This window comes from Calonectris borealis, chromosome 14 (assembly GCF_964195595.1).
Source record: "Calonectris borealis chromosome 14, bCalBor7.hap1.2, whole genome shotgun sequence".
Taxonomy (NCBI): Eukaryota; Metazoa; Chordata; class Aves; order Procellariiformes; family Procellariidae; genus Calonectris; species Calonectris borealis.
In genome coordinates this window covers 12,432,026-12,452,161 of record NC_134325.1, presented here as the reverse complement: position 1 = coordinate 12,452,161, position 20,136 = coordinate 12,432,026, and the positions used below count along the sequence as shown (strand labels likewise).

At 39.3% G+C, this 20,136-nt stretch overlaps 1 protein-coding gene across 4 annotated transcripts in view; it reads right to left on the bottom strand.

The window, feature by feature from the left end:
* CSTF3 (cleavage stimulation factor subunit 3) overlaps positions 1 to 20,136 on the bottom strand; it is a 53,478-nt gene that overhangs the window by 12,520 nt on the left and 20,822 nt on the right. For 3 of the 4 annotated variants that reach the window (XM_075163228.1, XM_075163231.1, XM_075163230.1), the window contains exons 1-6: positions 5,045 to 5,933; positions 4,498 to 4,530; positions 4,012 to 4,109; positions 2,511 to 2,577; positions 2,380 to 2,414; positions 2,146 to 2,272 (exon numbers count right to left, since the gene is read on the bottom strand). In XM_075163228.1, the coding sequence (XP_075019329.1) occupies positions 2,146 to 2,272; positions 2,380 to 2,414; positions 2,511 to 2,577; positions 4,012 to 4,109; positions 4,498 to 4,530; positions 5,045 to 5,137 (453 nt within the window). In that variant the 5' untranslated portion in view covers positions 5,138 to 5,933. Of the gene's footprint in view, positions 1 to 2,145; positions 2,273 to 2,379; positions 2,415 to 2,510; positions 2,578 to 4,011; positions 4,110 to 4,497; positions 4,531 to 5,044; positions 5,934 to 20,136 lie in introns of those variants that run through there. The other variant, XM_075163232.1, reaches the window with a different exon arrangement.

The following is a 20,136-nucleotide window of genomic DNA, read 5'->3' as shown; positions in this document are numbered from 1 at the left end:
TAGAAGAGGCTATGTTCCACACACACCCTGCCATACACCTTCCTTTGTCAGCGGAGAGACTTGAGACCTGTCCCTGCAGAGAGTGACACCCCCCCAGGACCGCAGGCACCTGCGGAGGGCCCTGCCGTGCAAGAGCCGCGGGGATTTGGGGCAGGCAGGCCCCCAGGCACGACCCACATCTCAACATCAGCAACACAGGCCTGGTCATGGGGTCCCGGGCACAAACAGAATCTCGAAGAACCGCTCTTATGGCAGGACAAGCAACCGCCCTTTTGTTCACGCCTGTGTCGGGGGGTATTTTGCTGGCGTGGCTTGCCAGGACTTTGAGGAAGGTGAGCACAGCTTTCAGTCCTATTCCAAACAGGCACCCGAGCTGGGAAGCGACTCACTACAGAAGCAAGGTGAGGGCTGTCTGGGGTAGCTTCCCGGGCCAGTCAGCATACAAAACCAGCAATGCCCCATTTAACGCAGGACCGGGCTGAGGACGCAGCAATGTTCTCCCAGGATGCAGCCCAGCCTCGCGAGGTGCAGCCGTGCGGCTTTGCGAGCCAAAGATTGTCACTTCTCTGTCTCACTAGGGGTGTCGCCACTTTTGACCATTTGTTTAAAGATACTAGTGACCGACAGGCTGATATTGCTACCTGGTGGCTACCAACCGAGCTAAAGGGAAGCTTGAGAGTGTTTTAATTGCAGCAAACAGCCAGCAACCTTTCGTACCGAGACCTGCACATGATCTCTGTGCTGTTGGGCTACCGATGTGAGGAATGATTCCCCCCCAAAGAGCCTTCTGGTGAGGAGCGTTTCCTTCCCTGTGCCAGGACACCTGTGTGCAGCAGCCCTCTCCCTCGAGGCCAGCCCAGCCGGAACGGGACGTGCAGAAACCCGTGTCCGAGCAGAGCGCCGGCCCTCGGCTTCCAGCAACTCTGAACAGCCCGAGCTATGTTTGTGTTACGGGTGTCAGCCAGAGCTGCCTCGACTAGAAGATACAGACCGAATGTAGGACAGGTTTCAGCTATCGTTTTGACAGTCTCCCTACGTATTGGTGGAAGTAGCAGGAACCAGCAGTGACAGCCTTCATTTGCTACGTGGGAGGGGAAGAGGAGGTTTACTGGGAAGTTGTACTGGGGATTTTCCTACGCGGGAGAAGGCACGTTGCTGAGTATCTTCCCTGGTGGCCGGCAGGCTACGTGTGGTATCCCTCAATCCCGACGGGGTGATGAGCCCGCTCGTGGCTGTGGATGCCAGGAGGGACTCCCACTGGTTAAGCACAGTGGCTCTGTTAGTGTCAGGTCACCAACCCTACAACTTGCACAATTAGCAAGAAGGGAAGAGAAATTGTCCCTTCTTTGCTGCTCAGTGCTGACCCACAGCTGACCCACAGCACGCCGGCACCCGCAACTCCGGGCGCAACGTGCAGGATAAGGGCGAGTGCTGTGTGAGCGTCCCTGCCTGACGGTGCTGAGCACGAGGGCACCCACCCTCACTTCTGCAATCTCAGCTCTGCTGACGGGGACAGGTTAACAAGCCATTACCAAACGTGTTTACAAATACACTATAAAGGTGCAGCTACAAATTAGCCTGCACGGTCAATGAGCTGAGGTTACGCTTGCTGAAGACAGCGTGGCAGCAGACTTACCTGAATTGATGCTGTGATGGCTTCAGGTGAAGGATGGTGAGGAACATTTTATATGTACTTGAGACCACATAACTTAATACCGTGAAGGAAGTCAAAACCATCATAGCTGAATGCCATTGTACCTGTTCAACCATAACTGAAAGGAGGGGAGCGCCTCCTTGGGGAAGCAAGCCCTCATTGCCAGCTGATCTGCTCTAGCTTCCATTAAATATATTCTCTGTCATTGATACCAGTGATTTCTAATTCAACAGCAATTCTACTGGGCCAACTGGGAAATGGGACAGTTAAATGTATCCTACAGAAAGTCTTTAAAATAAAAAATAATTACCATTCAGGTACCTGTACAGTTTTGCCACAGGTCTTGGGACATACTGCACGTGCAAAACGTGTTTATACTGCCGGTCATCTCTTTTACACATAATTATTTAGTGGATACACTTTGGGCACCACACTTAATTATACAATTTTTTTTTTTAAGTGTCACAAACAAATTTCATGTTCTTGATTACCTCTTCGTATTTGTTATAATCTCTCCAGAGCTGTTCTATGTTTATCATTGGATTCACGCAACCACGCTGGTAAACCCTACGGACAGCTGTTATCCTCTGGTTTTCTGCATAAGATCCTACTGCTTCTCTAAATAGTGGGGAGAGAGATTAATGTCAGCTATTACAGATCATAACTGGTATGAACATCAACATTACATTAACTGAGCTTAAAAAAAATTCTTTTAAGGTACTTACACGCCCTTCAAAAAATTGATGTAATCCACCCAGATCTATGTGAGAAAAAATATTACATATAATGAAACCAATGTTTAGTTGTACTTCTTATAAAGTAAGAAATAAAATGGTTTTTGATAAAAAAAACATACCTGGTATGACATGATTTCCATGCCAATCTTATCCAGAGCAAAATCATATGCCTGAGCCATTTTTTCTCTGAGGAAAAAAACAAACCACAAAGACCATAGAGCAAGTCTTTAGTATTTAAAAAATTCTTTATTTAAGAGTATTCTTTTGTGCAGCAAATTCTAAACAAACACTGAGGTATGAAAAGTATCATTCAACAGCTGAGAGTAAAAATTGGCATTCAGATAGCTTTAAATTCTGCATTTAGGGTTTTGTTTGTTTTATTTTTTTAAGAAAATTATTTATATCTATTGGTGGCCATCTAGCACACTAACAGTTCCTGAGATTCCCCCTCCTTAATTAAGTGGAAATCCACGTGTACTGTGTGCACTGGAAGTTGAGAAGATAGAAAACAACGCTCTCTACATCTTCTTAGCTGACAGATCTACCCGTGGTTTCTTTCCCCCGCCAGAATTCCCCAAACCTTGCTGTATTTCTCCAGGAACACCAGAAGGCTGGGGCAATTAGGAGTAGCCCCCCCATGTGGAAACTGGCCAAAATCTTGCACGTGATTTTCATCCCCCCAAATTCAAAGTATTTTTCCCCAAATTTAAAATGTTCACAGAATATTTCCTTGGTCAAGTTTCAGTGAAAACAGCTTTTTCTCTCTCCCACTTTTCTCCCAAACATCTTTCAGTACCTTACTGCCTCCTTGACCATATTAGCAGGAAAAATAGAGGAAAGTTAAATTAGATAAAAAGATAGGGGCAGCGCTGGTACTTTTTTGAATTGTTTCAAAACAGTCTTGTAAAAATAAATTTTAAAAAAATCTGCTTTTTTCCTGTTAATGCATTAGTTATCTTGCCAGTTATAATATAAAGAAATTATGGTGGGCTGGGAAAGAAACAGTTTATAGATGCTGAAAGGTACTGATATTTTTTGAAACCTCAAGCAGGAAGAAAAAGCATTAAACTCAGTCTGCAGGATTTTAAACAAGCAAAACGTAGTAAATGAAAAGGGATGAAGATTAATGCATCCCAAAGTTATGACACCCTGATTTTTATGCCTTTTTATGCCTTCCGAAACTTTCTCTAGTTGCTGAACTATTTACTATTGCTCGTCAAATACAGTACCTCAGCTAGAATCAGTGCTGACTTTTGTGGAGACTTTAAACAGGGGAGGACAGCAAAAGGTCCCGAGCGAGGAATAAGCGTGTTTCAGTCTGGCTCCAGCACCAGCCTCGTCTGCGGGGAACCGGCATGAATACCCCAGCTACTCTCCCGCTCTTGTCCCACCTCGTTATGTGGATCCAGACTAAGGGAGCCATTTTACTCAGCAAGCTCAATTAAAGAAACTTTAAAGAAAATGTTTTCTAAATGCAGATTATATGTTATGCCCCCGACACTCTACCAGAAGATCCCCAGGCAGGTTTGCCACCCACGTTCCTCCCCACCCCCTGGTCAAAAAAACAAGAAGAGATTCACCATAAAACTAGAATAATTCAGAGCAGGTCTGTTAACTTACTTGTAACTAGGTAGCTTCCCCTTGGTTTCTCGTACATAGGAAAGGTAACATTTCCATAAATCAATGTGTAAAACCTTCATAAGGCATCGCTGAAATAACTGTTTAATACATCAAGAAGACGAGATCAGGATTCCAGATACAGAAATTAGGTTTCTACTTTTAAAGCTATACAGTATGAATTAAAATAATCTTTGTAATTATGATTGAGATTTGTAAGAAAGAATAAGTTAAACTACTGTTCCTTTTGACCAAAGCATCTCCGTGCTATGCAAAGGAACTGAAGCAAATTAAGCAGAGAAATTCCTCTGCGCACTTCACTGATTACAGCTTGGTAGCAACAGCAGATCGACTTCAGTGATACTTCTTATCTGTGGTTTTGAACAGCGCATTCAATGCCAGCTATACTTCGTTTCAATCTGCTTTAGCCTAATCACAAGATACTTGTTCTTGCTATAAAGGTATATTACATATATTGATAGGACTCACCTTTTCCACTTTGTCATAATTTTTTGCTTTAATCTATAGGGAAGCAGAAAAAAACAAATCACTTAAGAAACTATTTTAGAAGAGAAGGAATATATTCTTCAAACAGTACTATATAGCATTCCAGTTTGCACTTCGGCTGCCTAAACTAATAACATTGTAACACCATATAATGTTGCAAAAATATAATTAAACATATAAAAATCATGTACTTTGCTTAGCTTTTTCAAAATTAGTGGGTTTTTATTATTATTATTATTATTATTTTTCACTTCCACTAGGGCCAAAATTTAGGTATCAGTAGGTAAAGTTGCTTTCCTGTATTCTGGTTTGGACGCCCAGACTTAGCCTCTTATTTTAAAGTACTCTGTTGCCTTAAGTGCATGTATTGACTTAGGTACCAAAGCCTCTAGATCAGGATTTAGTAAATAAAGGGTAAACCACCATATTTACAAAACTAATAGGCTAATAAATGTATTTTATTTGAATATTTATTTCTCAAAGTACACTTCGCTATAATACGCTGATGCTGAATAAGGGAACACTAAACCATGGAGACGCTGTTTTTTGACAGCTGCCCCCAGTGCTGGTGCTCCCTCCCAGGAGGGACCAACCCGCGCTCACATCTCGGCACTGGTTTCATTCAGACAGCACGCACTCCGCGAGGGCAGAGGGTGGAACCTAGTCTTGAAGTAACAGGCTGCCTTTCAGATAGGACACAGAAAAGCAGCAGGCAGATGTAGAGGGCAGACTGGCACCCTTCGTTTATTTATTAGCTCCAGTTACGTTAACATCCTAGGCAATCTGTAGAAACAAGGAAAATCTACAATGCCTGTAGAAGATGCTTATCTGCGTTGAAATAAAGAATCTTTAACGAAATAAGGATTTGTTACGCTGTATTACATTTTTTTAAAGTATCAAAACTCCCTTTTAAATCTCATTGCTCTTTGTTTATTTAGGAGATTCACAGCTTTTTTCTTGGTGTGAAACCCAAGAGCCACAGAAACAGCTCTGAAAGCCTTTCCTTTTCCCCAAGGAGCACGGCGGTAGGCAGTAAACAGCACCCTTTTGCACCACGTATTAATGACATAATTTTTCTATCATTCTCATTCTAAAGCACGAGAGAATTTTTAATGCGTTAGGAAACACAGTCTCATCTGCAGGAGGCCTAAAATAAATAGTAAGTCCTGTACCGCACCGTGCGCTGCCTGTCCTGCCTGCTGTTTCCCCAGTTTCTCCACCCCTGCAACACCCCGGCCTCCCAGACCCCTAAACATAGGGGTCCCATAGAGTATCCCCAGTTCTCTCACTCCTGAAAAAGATCATTAGAAATGAGAGAATTCAAACAAGTTTTGCAGAAAAACTTTAATGTCACACATGGCAGAGCGGACCCTTGTGCCCGTACCGCTTTCAAACTGGAGCACTACCCTGCCCGGGTCGAAATGCAGGAAGTGAAGCCTAATGACGCCTTGCACACAGGATTTTCACAAAGTCTTTCTGCAAACTATTCAGATAAAAGATAGCTGATCAGAGAAATGATTGATTACAGAAATACCATTGCTCTGAAATAACACTTAAGTAGAACAAACCAGGAGGTGGCCTGTCCCAGGGGAACACCTCTAACCCCTGCCGTAAGACACGCAGACCCAACACACCCTCAGGGACGGGAACGTATCCTACTGCCACTTTCTCACAGCTATTTGCGAGAAGAGCACAATCTTTCAACCTTTAAAAAGCACTTATCGTAATAATTGTAGGGCTGTTTAGGCAGAAGTCTTTTGTGGACACAAATTAAGGAGTCTGATCCTGCCCTATTTCTAGCTGAAGGAAAATAACTTCTTGTATTTTAAATTTGTCCTCCACCGTAAAGTCCAAAAAAAGACATCTCCCATTTTTACTTCATCCTTTTTTGACAGTAACTTTTCAGGATTCTCAGCACCTCTTAGAATATGACGAAAAGGATTGAAATCTCACTAAAGAGCAAGAGCTCTCAGTCTACGCCTCCCACCCCCTGCAAACTCCTTTTATCCTTGGTCACCGGGTGGAACAGAACAAATGAATCTTGGTTTGTGTGTCTAGCACAGAGCACAGCTGCCTGCGCTTTTCTTCCCTTGTACTTACTCATGTAAAATCTTCAATACGATGAAGATGAGCAGAAACTTTTTTTTTTAAACAAAAGAATGAATCCCCAGGAGATAGTATAAATCCTTTTTTTGGGAAAATTAAATAAAATTAATCCATGGCTTTGCCACTGACAAAAGGCATCACCTTGTAGTTATTCAACAAGACCCAAAAAAGTTTTTAAAAGCTCAGAATGAAAAGCTATAAGCAGGCAGGGCCAAAATTAGTGCGCCTTCCAGGTTTAGCCACGTAAAAAAATGTTTTCCACATCTGCCTTGAGTTACTACGCCAAAGACAATTCCTAGACGTAGCTGACAGGGCTGTGAATGCTGTCTGCCTGCTTAGCACATCTTCCTGCCCCTTGTCACCCAAAAGCCCAATGGCAACTATTGCTCAGCATAAGTGACCCAGACTGACCTCAGTAATTGTATACGGCATTAAGTAAGTGCGCAGTAATCCCACTTAATTGTTTACTAGAGCAGTTCTATTAGTGCGTGGCACCACCATCAACATCAAAAATACGGCACGCAAGGAATACTTATCAATTAGACTACATGCACTTCCAATAACCAATGATCTTGAAAAGTAAAATATTTGCTAAGAAAAATATATTCTTTATTTGCATGTGTCATGACTCAAAGAATAAAATATTTTCTACATGAATTATCAGATATATGAAAAGCTGCTGTCCACATCTGGACTTCAAGTCAGTTTTATGTATTTGTTAAATCCACACAAGTGGTTTGATATTGATATCTGAAAACTCAGAAATCTTGGTACCGATGAAGTTAGGAGGTTGGAGATTGGCAGGATTTGTTAAAAATAAAGGAAAAGAAAAAGCAATATTGGCCAATGCTTCCTGGGTCTCTCTCACTGGAGAGTTTTTACCAAGCCCCCAGAGCCAGAGGGAAGAGCAGCTTTTTCTCCTGCAGGAATTTGTTTGCGTTTCTTGGCCCACCGCGCCCAAGCAAACATCCTGGCAGCCCTGGCAGAGGGGAAAGCCCATCACCAGAGAGGGCACACACTGCCTCCAGGACCCACCGGCACTCATTTCTGTTACATTTCTTGTTTTTCCTATTACAGACACAGGATGAGACATGGACAAGCATTAAAGGATTGATATTAATACTGTATTTTTGTCCTTAAAGACAAACATAGCAAAGTGTACTATAGATCTTTACAATAGATTCTCCTTCAATTTCTAATGCTGCCTGTATCCCTATTCTGATTGCTTTAATTCAAGAGGTAGGCGTTACCCTCATGGACGCTAACATATATGAGTGTCTCCACCACCTACAGAATGAGCTTAGGCATATTGCCATTCTAAGGTAAAACTGGTATATATGAATATCTCCCCTCCATCCTTGAAGACTATACAAAGACCACTTAGTCTGACCAGCTACACTTGGACACTCCTGTAGTAAAACACATCTGACCTTGCCTTCCTCTGCCTGTGACAATGAGAAATTCCACCTGTTTTGCAGAAAGAGTAACTTTAAATTTGATGCTCCCAATAGGAAATGTCACTACTGTATCAGCTTTGTAATCAGATGAATTCATAATAACAGGGTCAAATTTCTTCCCAGAATACACAACATGCTTCCCAGTAACGAGCTTCACAAACATTCAAGGGCAAAATTTAATCCATAAATTACACTACACCCTTTTTAATAGACCTATTAAAACACATATGTATCATTTATGATTATGCAAAGCAAGTGATTCTATTAATCTAAAGACTTAAGACTACTTGTAGCTGTCTGGAAACATACAACACAAACCTAAAAATTTTGCTTGTTTTGTTTTAACCTTTTCAGTGTTTCTTGGTTTCGACCAAGCTCCTAAGGAAGCAAGGTCAGCACATAGCACCTAAGGATCTGCAGGGCTTTTTCTGCCATGACTCTCATTTCCTTCTTCTGGGCCTCATCTATTTCCATATCCCAACTCCCTCTCCTTTTTCAGTGGTTATCTTCCAAGGAAAATAATTTATTTTCTCAAGCATAAAATCTAATGTTCCCTTATCCGCTGCCTCCAGCTCTCCCCTCAGTGAGGTAGATCCTCTTGCCCTCTCCCCTCCCCACCGCCCCTGCACTGCTCTCCAACATTTTTTTGGAAGAGGGACCTGAAGAGAAAGGCCACGCGCCACTGGCAGACTGCCCAGCTGATGAGGGACAGGCTGGGAGAGGAGGAAACACCACAGCAGCGCCGGTGTTAACTTTCCCAGGATTTAGTTCATAGTGACTGGTATTTTTAGAACTACTATCTCCTAAAATCTGGTTTCATTATAAATACTACCATGTATGCAACATCTTTAATGTTTTTTTAAAAACACATACACAACATACGTTTCAGAGTACAAAATTACACCAGAGCATGCATGCATTTGGAAGTATTGCTTTTGCTTATTAACTGAAGGGAGCTCACAGTTAAAAGACCTGCATTCATTCACACAGTTAGATGACCAGGTATTAGGTAATTAAATTAACTACCCACTGTCAAGTCCAGTGGGATGTAATTTGGGTCTCTATTAGTACAGAACTGTAGGTGTAATAAAACACATCCACGCTTCTCTACCTGTTTCCAAAATACAGGTTAGGGCTGGCTGGAGAGATGTTCACACTATTTGCAGAATAAATACTGCTCGGACCATAGCAGTTCAAACTTCTCAGACTGCCTCAAAGCAATGTAATCTTTGAAAGGATGAAGAGAGTGCAACATGCTAATGCATTCTTCTATCTTTAGCACATTCAGCCTTTTGCTATTTGCTGAAGCTTCCAGTCAGCGACTAATTGCATGAGCACTTAACACGACAAACTCGTTTTCCTACAGGTCAAATAACAGCAATTACCTTTGCAAATAGCAAACAGCAAACCAAGCTCTGCTCAAGTGCATGAAAGGCAGGTGAAATGCAGGACTAATACTGCACTCGTGTGTGGTCATTAACCCAAGGAGGCTGGATTATAACTGCCTAGATAGCTGGTTGTAGAATTTACGTATGCTGAACAAAGCACATCTTTCATTTGTGCAAGATATTCCAAGGCTTAACCAATGAAATCCTTTATTTAAAAACATTAGCATATAATTGCAGATGTAATTTCTGTAATATATAATTTTGCTACAATTTGTACCAGATAGGATTGAATGATTCGATATTTCTGCAGTCTTCATTCGGAGTTTTAATATTCCTTGTGAAAATATAGCTTTTATCTTGCTATTAGGAAAGACTGCAAGGAAGAGATACAGTACACCAAGTATGGGAAAACTCATTTTCTCAAAATGTAGTAAGATGACATTCTAAGTATTTTCATTCAGTATGGTGTAATTTTTCACATTCACATGGCTATGTGTTTCAATTTCAAAGTCTGCCATACAATGATTTGAAAACTTCCTTAAAATTATTCTAAATGAAATGTCTCCAACTATTACTACATGTATTATTTCTAGAGCTTCCACAACCATGGCATTACGTCAAAATTTAAAAACCATGTTGTTTCCACCTAGATATGTCATCACTTGAAAAACAGTCTCCTTACAGGATGCAGTCACAGCTGCCATATACATGGCTACAATGTAGAGCCAAAAAAAAAAAGCACCATTTTGCAGTCTGCTTCCTGATCACAACCCTCTTTTAGGTTTCACAGTTGTTTCCTGATTAACAAAATAGTGGCCTGTCATGTACACTAGCACGTATTTGTATTTATATTTAGATATACTTTGATACACTTTTGCTCACAGTATTTAAGAATAAATCAACTTTTCAGTAACTAAGACTTAAGTCTTAAGTTTAAGCTAACGAACAGGACCTGTAATTCTGCAAACCCAATTATCTGATAATATCCTACATATATAAATATGACAACAGGCACTTACTGGGCAGCTAGTGAAAATGTTAACTTTCTGTAGCAAAATTCTGGGCCAGGTCACCATTTTCTGTTAAAGACCAAAAAAACCAGCAAAAGGCAGCTCTGTCTGCTGGAAAAGTGATCATTAGTAAATGAAGGGCAGCATTTTTCATAAGGAGTCAAGCTGCAGTGGGAGACTGGGACAGGACAGTGGCAGAGCTAGAGAGCTGCTGCATGAATAGCCAGTGATACACAAGGTTGTTCCTCACTCTCTAACTTCTTGAAAATTATCATTACAGCCTCATGAGCCCAAGCCTTTAATAGCCTTCAGGAACAATTAACCAAAGCACATTAGGTTAACACACTCTACCAACCTTTCTCCTCTCAGAGGCAGCAGCCTAGAGAGATCTCTACACGAACATCTCCACCATCTGACTAATTGTAAAAAAAAAAAAAGTAGGCATGCCTGAAGACTCGAAAAGACTATTTCCAAAACTGTGAGCCTAAAAATAGATTTATCTGGAAGTTTGGGAAAGGGAGGAATCCAGCTGCACCCGCCCGGGGGTGGTGAGGGAGCAGCTCAGAGCGGAAGTCTTTTCAGAAAAGAGTGCAAACGAAGAAACTGAAATGCTACTCCGAAGACAGAGTAACGTATGGCCCAGCTGAAACGGAGTTAAATCATTCTTAATTAAAAAAACTACGTAAACAAGTAATTACTAATTAAAAAAAAAATCTGCAAGTGGACGATGTCTTTTTGTTTAATCTATTAGACTAAAAAACCCAATACCTTTAATTTTCAGATGCATCAGGAAAGAAATTAATCCAGAAGAATACATGAATATAATATCCTTAGGTATCAGCAAACTGTCTGCATTCTAGAAGTGCAGTAATACAAGGATTGAGAATCTGGACAACCTTGCTGAACAAACGTACATTAAATGGATTGAATTGAATAGAATAAAGTGAATAGAAGTGAATAAAGATTAATGCATCACAGGAAAGAAACTTAACTTTGCTACTAATATAGTTTGGAATATTAAAGAACTATATACCCCACTAATTTCTAAATATCTACTCCAGTGTAAAGAAGAACAAGGACTTCATTAAGAAATGAGATCAGAGACGGAGTTACTAAAAAAGAGCTGTTGTGCTTTAATTTACACCTTAGTGCAATGTGAATTAATTTCCATGTCCAGACAAATCTTTAGGACTAGCATCTGCCTCTACTCCCTCACAGAAAATGCTGGCCTCTTGGTCCTGCAGTGAGGCATTTTATACATGTTAATACTTTGAAAAGCAAGCATAAATTCCAGGCACCACTACCAAGAGACTAGCCAGAGGCTGAACAGAGCAATATTTCCTTATAGGCAGCCTTAAAGAAAAGTTTTGTGGTGACAAAACTGTTAAACGATTTTTCTAGTTGAGAATGGTACTGAATTGCAATCACTGATTCACTCACTATCTCATTTCTTTCTGATGTCACATATCTATTTTCTTCCCTTTGTTTTCAATCTGGATTATAAAAATGAAGATTTCTCAAGCTCATTTCCCCTTTCTTCCCATCTATTTAATTCTGCTATCTTTTCTCATTTTGCTTGTTTGTACATTTTACTTCCTTTCCAGAACACACTTTTAAAATTTCAGATTTGCGGTTATGTTTAAACACCAAACCCACCTCATGTTATTACTTGCGCTGCAATTTTTCTTCCTGACAAACTGAGTCCCATTATTGCAAATATCTCTTGTGGATTAGTATAATTCAGGTAAAGCTGCAGAAACAGCCCTTTTCAAGTCATGATGAAAAGCACACTCCATGCTCTTAAAAAAAAAAAAGATAGACAACTTCTGTTACCTTGTTCCTTCACTGCCCTATGGATCTGACATCTAAAAGCTGCCTCGAAATCGGGGGTGAAGGAGAGAGTTGCTGCATCTCTAAGTTTTCTTTACCTGCGAGTCCTGCCTCAGTCTACCGTACTGACTGTTCTTTGCTGTATGGGTAGAGCTCACATACATATAGCTCATATAAAGCAGCAGTACTGCTTGCTTTTCTTCCTTGTTCTATTTCCTCAAACTCTTCCATGCAAAATGATTAAGTTTCCTCCACAAATGTTTTAAGACAACTGTCCCCAACAGCATTTGATATTAGGTATATAATCAACAGTGACGCTTTCTCGCACAAATCACTTTTCATATTTCTGCTCTTTACTTAGTGTAAGCAGTTCTTGCATGCCAATTTAAAAATCTATAGACCATAAGGCCTCTTTAATAAGCACCTTCTGTTTGTGGTCATACCACCTTTAGTAGATGGCAACTAGTATTTCCTGGTTAGAGAAAGACAGGACTACATTATTACTAGTTACTTTAAAAAAAATTTTAATAGAAATTTTAATCCATTCCTTCCTGTTTAGTCAGTTTTGCTCCCACATTATCTTTTGCTCACTTTTTGCATCTAACAGCTTCACACAGTCATTCTGAGATACCGGTCCTTACCCACCGATTTCACCTGAACTGCACCATCCACTTCACCTTCTACGTTCTACAATGTGCCTGTAAAACTCCTACCGACATGCACGTCTAAAAGCACCAAGACCTGCTACCTAACATCAGGAAGATGTCTTTCATACTCCTTGCTCAAGAAAACTTCAAGAAAACAAGAACTTGTTCTAGGTGTTTAGGTCTTGCCATGTGCAAGCATATTTTCTGTAACAGCATCTAGCTTTATGCTCATAATTGGGAAGTACGAGCTACTACTCCAATCATTTTTCCAAATAATGGGAGACAATCCAGTGTTCTTTGCACCTTCGGTATTTATTGTGTTTTACTGTACGACACATCTTTATCTGTGGTACTCATTCTTTAATATCTTCTCCAAATCAGGAAAATCATTACCTTTTTTATTTAGGCAATTTGCCCATTATAAAATTTAATGTAATATTAGCTGCATGCAGTCATTTACAAATGCTAAGCATCCTTCTATTTTCCACTCCTCCCTAGCCAGATTCAACTTCATACCTAGACTCTCAATTTGTCTGCAAATCTCATTTTAATAAAAAGTCAATTTTCAATATGCCCTGTGGCTTGTAGTTTCCTCTTCAACTTCACACTCACTTTAAGCCACTGCAGAAAACATCACCCCACATTCACACTCCTGCAAACTACCTTGCTTCCTTCCCGACTTCCTGCATTTTGGTTCTTCCTACGTACTTCAGTTCACTTCCGCTTCTCATTCCTGTTTCTCAATGCCTTTGTATTTCACAGAAGCAGTGGCAAGTTTTAAAAAGTGTTTTCAGATGGCTAACATTAACAGATCTACTGATATCCTTTGCAGTCATTAGGAAGTAAGCCATTTCACAAAGAAGCAGTGCTTTTTCGCCTAGAATTAATTTTATATTGGTTTAACTCTCAGAGGAACAAATTTGTAGGAATCAAAAGCACATACAGCACCGTGGATTGCAAGATAATCTTAACATGACAAAGTGCAATTAAAGACTTGCTGTCGTATTTGTTGGCCGGATCATTGAAGTTAAAAAGTTAAATTAAGACGGAAGCATAAAAGCAAGGTATTTGGCCCATCTCATTGGGCTACCAATCCCCAATTTGTAAACTCAGATAAATTATACCAGTTGTCTACCTCAACCACGTATCATAAGCAAACAGTCCCTCAACAGGGATAATGGAATTGGACATACGCACACCTCTAATGCTTTTTTCAGCTAGTTTATTAAGATAATAGGCGCCAGTATTTTACACAAGGCTGCCAAACTGAGGAGCACAGATATGTTGCAGTCTGCCATCATCACTAGCGAGGCACTAACCCCGTAACCCAAGCTAAAAACTCCTTGCCAACACTAGGACCTTAAACACAAGGCAGGGATCAGACCGCTGCAACAGATTGCATATTATAATGGGTATGTGAGGTATCACTACCTAGAAAAAATAAAAGCCAATTGTTTCATTACACAGATCTCGCACCCTGAAATGCTCTAAGATCTAACTTAAGACCCTTAATTTAAAATCTCATCTAGTTGCTTTTGACTTTTATCAGATATCAGTGTTCATTACAGTAACATACAGCTCATGAAAAAAATCATTTCTCCTTTGATTTTGGTACCCTCAAAATATCTCAGAGGAAGTAAGAAACAAAATTTTTAAGGAAGTGATGATTTTCTATGTAATTTGATGATATAGCTGAGGAAAACGGGACTTTTTAGGGGGTGTTAAGTTCCTCAGTAGATTTATAGTTTGATGACTTCCCACGACACTCATTGCGTGCCTACAGTTTTGATATATTCTTTTCAAATATGCTTGCGTAAAAGTGCAGAAAAGGATAAGTTTGATAACCGTAATTGTTTCATACTGTGAATTATGATTTTTCAGAAAATTTATTTTTGTAGAATAAAGTTATCAAATAATAATAATAATTATTATCATTATTTTTGTATGAACGTTTTAAGAATTCTCCATTCATTCACCAAAATTATGTGTTAATAATACACCTGAACAAGCTACAATTTCAGAGAGATCTTACTTTTTAAAGGGATCCTATAAAACCTATTTTAAAGAAAAAGCAATACATCTAGAAGGCAGCAAAGGTCCCTTAAACAGTTTCCACACTGACTTAGCAAAAAGGTCTAATAGTCCAAATGAAGAAATCTTAGGACCAAAAAGAACTTCTGCCCTTTTGAGTGGTCAAATCCATTCACAGACCATGCATTAACTCCTTCCATTTTCTAGAGTGGACCTGGTCTAATAAAAGCTCTCTCCAAAATAAAGACAGCCAAACAAGCAATTATCCTGAGAAAAAGCAACACAAGTTGCTCAAAGAGTAAAAAATGGCACTAGAAAATGTAGTTGTATCATACAGCATAATCTTCTTACTGTTACAATATTAGCACAAGACTAGCTTGGCCTGTCAGCAGAGGACAAATTGTTCTTAAATTTTTGTCTCCACGGCTGGAATGTAAAAAGCAATTTTCCAATAATTTCTTGCAAAAATGGCCCAAAAAATGGTTCTCAAAACCATTAGATCAGCCTCGAAAGGTGCCTATGGGCTTTAATGTTTGACCACAGAAGACAGTTGTCTCATCACAGGAAAACAAGAATCAGAAATCTAACTAGTTAATAGTGGAGAATAATGCTCAGGCACAAGTAATTCTCTGCAACTGCATCACAGCATCAATTTGCAGTTGACAGGATGTACACTGTATACAAAACAAACCTTACTAAACCCAAACCAAGTGCACTTGAACTGCATTGCATAATCTTATAAGGAAAGGATGTGGGTCCTGGCTTTGCCATGGATTTCCTACAAAATCATGAAGAAACATTTATTATGTCAGTCATTTGCTAAACTGGGAAAATAATCTGCCTCAGAAATGTAAGATTAACCTAATGACTGAGATGTTTTTGTTCTACAGCAATGAGATATTCCAGCTCAAGTTCAGGGAATTAACGTATTTTTCTAATACAGGCAGCCGCCCTAATCAAAAATCCTTCATATATCTGTCAGAAATCAAGGAAATTCTCTACTGAGAACGCATATTCTTAATCAGTTACTGAAAAGTCTCATCCATAATGTTAAAAAAGGAAAGATTGTATTTTGAAAGATGATTACAGAATTAAACATCCAGATATCTGTCTTTTGGCAATGAAGAGGAAACAAAATTCACTATAAAAGTAGCATTCAGTAGTAAGAATTAATAATTTCCTTCAACATATGAGTTTTACTGCAGGGTCTTCTCAATATCTAGTTACCAAGTTTGGACTGATCACAAACAGCCTAATCCGAAACCACATGAACAATGCAAATCTTTTTGGTTAAAGACTTGATCCAAAAACATTTAAGCAGACAGACTCTGCACAACTATTCTGGGACCTCTGTTTCCAGAATACTTGAATTCGAGTGTAATTACTATCCCAGCTAATGAGACCGCTTAGTACATTAAAAAACAGGTTTCTAGAAAATTTAAATGCTATACTGCTTTCCCCACTTAAACACTGTACAAGTACCATTTTCAAAGTGGATTCCCCTTCTCCCTCCCTTTTAAACTTCAGCTTGATGCTTTCAAAGGTTAAGCTAAGGCTTAACCTAAAGGCAGGCTAAGCCTGCCGGGCTTCCATCTATGGGAATAGCCCCACTATTCATAAAACAGGATAAAGACAAAAATATACATACAGGTACTTTTAAATCTATATGAGTTGGTATTAGTGCTTAGATAACTTATTAAGCTCCCTTACACTTGAATAATTGGCTACACAGAGATGCACTGAAGTTGGAAAATAAAAATACAAACTACACATTCCCATGCTTTAGAAATGAAAGCTATGTAGGTGACATTTCTACTGAAGGGAGAGGGGGATTAGCTCTACACTGCCTTTAATTTTGCAGGTCAACTCAAAATTACTTACACCTTACGTGAGGTTGGTTTGTGGTTGTTTTTCTTTTAAACACTCCATGCAATTAGAATTATAAGATTAAAAACCCATTTAAGTCAGCTGTACTTTTTGTAAGACAGAAGACTTGTAAAGACAATTGTCTTCACAAGTTCATTACGTAGTTCCTATTTTAAATTCATCGATGTCGGATTAGCAGAGAGAAGAGCTGCTCTGACTTCTGATTTCAATACAAAAAGATGTCACGTGCTAACATTCATTTCACATGCAGCTAGGTAGGTGCATTTACAGTTTATTTCATGTCTTGTGAGAAAGATGAAATGTGAAAGCCCATCATAAAAGCAATACAGAAACTCACAGCCTAAGCAGCCTAGCAAAAGAGAGATGGAATACAACTGACATCCCAGTTTCCTCCCACCTCTCCCCATCTCAGCATATAGAGAAGAAATACCAGAAGTTAGGGTCAAGTATTTAAGCTAAAGACTCTGATTTTGGAGTAACGAAAGGACACTGGCACAGGTAAACCCCTAGACTTGCAGAAGAAAGGTCAGCCTTGACCCATAAGTTAGAAGGAAAACCCTGGTTACTGACCAGAAGTGGAATTGCTACTTTTACGTACACCAGTACAGAACAAATAAATACAGCTGGTAGTTCTGCCTCCTTTGCTAGAGAGCACTCTGAATAATTAGTTTCTTTTCAGTAAAGCACTGTTTGATACTAATAATCTCATTTCTTTGTTGCTTTTCACAGTGAAAAATGAGTTTGCTTCTACACCCTGACACGAACAAGTGGTGTCCATGTAGAATTAGACTATTCTAGGAAACTGCTGTTTGAGACAGCGGAGATCCAGTCAGTTTGATACTTCTTCCCCCTACCCTTCAAACTCGGCATTTTGTGGCTTTTCTGCTATAACTGATGATTCAGAAACCCCAACTAAAGTGTTCTAAAATTTTCTGTAAAATAGAGCTTCTTCAGTAGATGGACGACAGGAAATTATTTGATTCGGACTATGAGGACTTTACTTTTAACTGCTAGGACAGATGCATTGTTATGTAGACAAACACTGGACAGAAAAATACAAAATACTTTCAGATAGCATTTGTATTAAAGAATGTTGCAAAATGCCTGCCAGTTTCAAGCATTGCATTAAAAAATATTACGCAGGCTCTCAGCTGATTTCTTGCACCTGATTTGCACAGAAGCACACAAGGGATCTCAGAAATACTAAGATAGTTCTTCTTTGTTATATTTGGCTGCTTTAAGGTAGGATGCCAAGAGCAGTACTTGGTTTGATGTAAAGACACCAAGCACACAATACCAAACCACCATCTGTAAAAGCAACATGTAACTAACACAGCAGTTTTACTGATAATCTCTATCACTGGCAGAAAATATTTGGCCAAGCATTAAAGAGAGAACTGATATCACACCATAAGGTAAACTACCTAAATTGAGGAGATGCAGCTCACAGCAAAGCAGACAAGGTTCTAAAGAAAATGGGTGAATTTCCCCGCATTCAAACTTTAGCCTAGCGTTGGAAGACGACGGGTGCTTGACTCGTTTTTGGTGTATGTCATCATGGCGACGCAGCGTGCTTAGAAGTCCAGTCTGAAGACTTAGCAACATGGTGAAGCATCACTACAAAATCTCTGTGATTCACTGAATCAGCCAGTGCTTGGGCAGAGAACTGACCTCGAATATAGATCGTAGCAGAAAACTCTGCTCACACAGGTGAAAAAGATCGTAGTCCAGACAGTTTTTAGCAACTCTGCCAGCCTGGGAAAAAGGCAAAACAGATAATACTACCGAATTCAAGTAGTTAGTGCAACTTAACAGTTGGTCAAGATTTCTATGTGTTGGAGGCACAAAAGTACACTCTAAGAGCAATGAAAAATGTTTGAGCTTTTGCAGAAATCACAGATCACTGCAAGTCTGTCATGAAAGCTAATGATAACACCTCATCAGTGCAGTGTCGCCATTTGATTCAGACCAAAGATCAACAAGAATTATCATATTTAATTATTTAGAAATACCTGTATTTTTCTCATTAGTAAATTTTAAAAGCCCACAGATTGACCTTATTTTAACAATTTCTGCAAATGGAAAAGAAAAAAAAAATCACAAAACTTTTCTGGAGGTGAAACTAAATTTTAGGAATGTCAGTAAAAATGACAAACATGTAACATCTAACTCTGTGCCTTTTTTTTGTGAATAGGTGAGATTTCTTACGCAATAGTAATTTTTTTTTTAACAGCTAAAACTAGTAGCAAGAACAGTAGAAACTTTGTGGCATTATGAAAAGAGAAACTTACCTCCATCTGCTTAGTGCCAGAAAATTCTGCTGAATTAAAAGTCTGTCAGCTCATTTTAAAATTCCATAGTACTTCTCTTATAATACTCATCTTTAACACACAAAAAAGCATGTGGAATATAATTTTTAAATATCAGTCTTAAATTGAATTTACAAAAAAAAAAAGCCTGAATTATGTTTAGTCACATTTTATGTGGATAAATTAAACTTTTATCCTTTAACAGTAAATTGTAGAGTTTCCTGCTCAGGCTTACCAGCACTGAGATTTTATCAAGGGCAAATACCATGGAATATTCTGAGGTTTTAAACAACTATTTATACTGCCCATCCTGCTCAAGTACTACTGTGCAGAATGATACGAATATATTGATAACATTTCCCTCAGGAATGCTAGCTACCGGGCAACAATAATGGGCAAGTAACATACACTTACCAGGGCAGCAATTCCTTTTTTTAGGGAGTGGGGTAGGGCTGGGGACACTGCTCCGTATTAAACATTTTAGCTTGCATCCACAGCATTTTTTCAGGTGACTTGCAACCAAAAAGTCGTGCCTTGGGGACTATTTTAGAGTGCATTTTTATAAAGAAAACCTAGTAGGTTTTCTAGTAGGTTAAAGTAGCTAGTAGGGGTGTCAGGGGCACCTATTTATCCTTTTTAAGATTCATCCCAGTCTATTTAAGACCAGTCCATTTGAAACTTTACATTCTTCATTATAAATGAACTGTACTTTCTTTCAGTTACTTTTTATATAATGATCATCATTACCACAGAGTAAGCATTTCTAGCACAATTTTACAATTAGACAGAATTTACAATTCCCAAAGCCACAGTCAGTCAGTACTAGAATGATGAAATTCCCCTAGTGAAATTAAAACTGCTAGACTAAGGCTCTTGGTGTAAGGCTTGCCATTCTAATTTAGTATGAAGGAAATGTTTCTTCATGTATGAACTCATCAGCACTATCAGGTTACGCA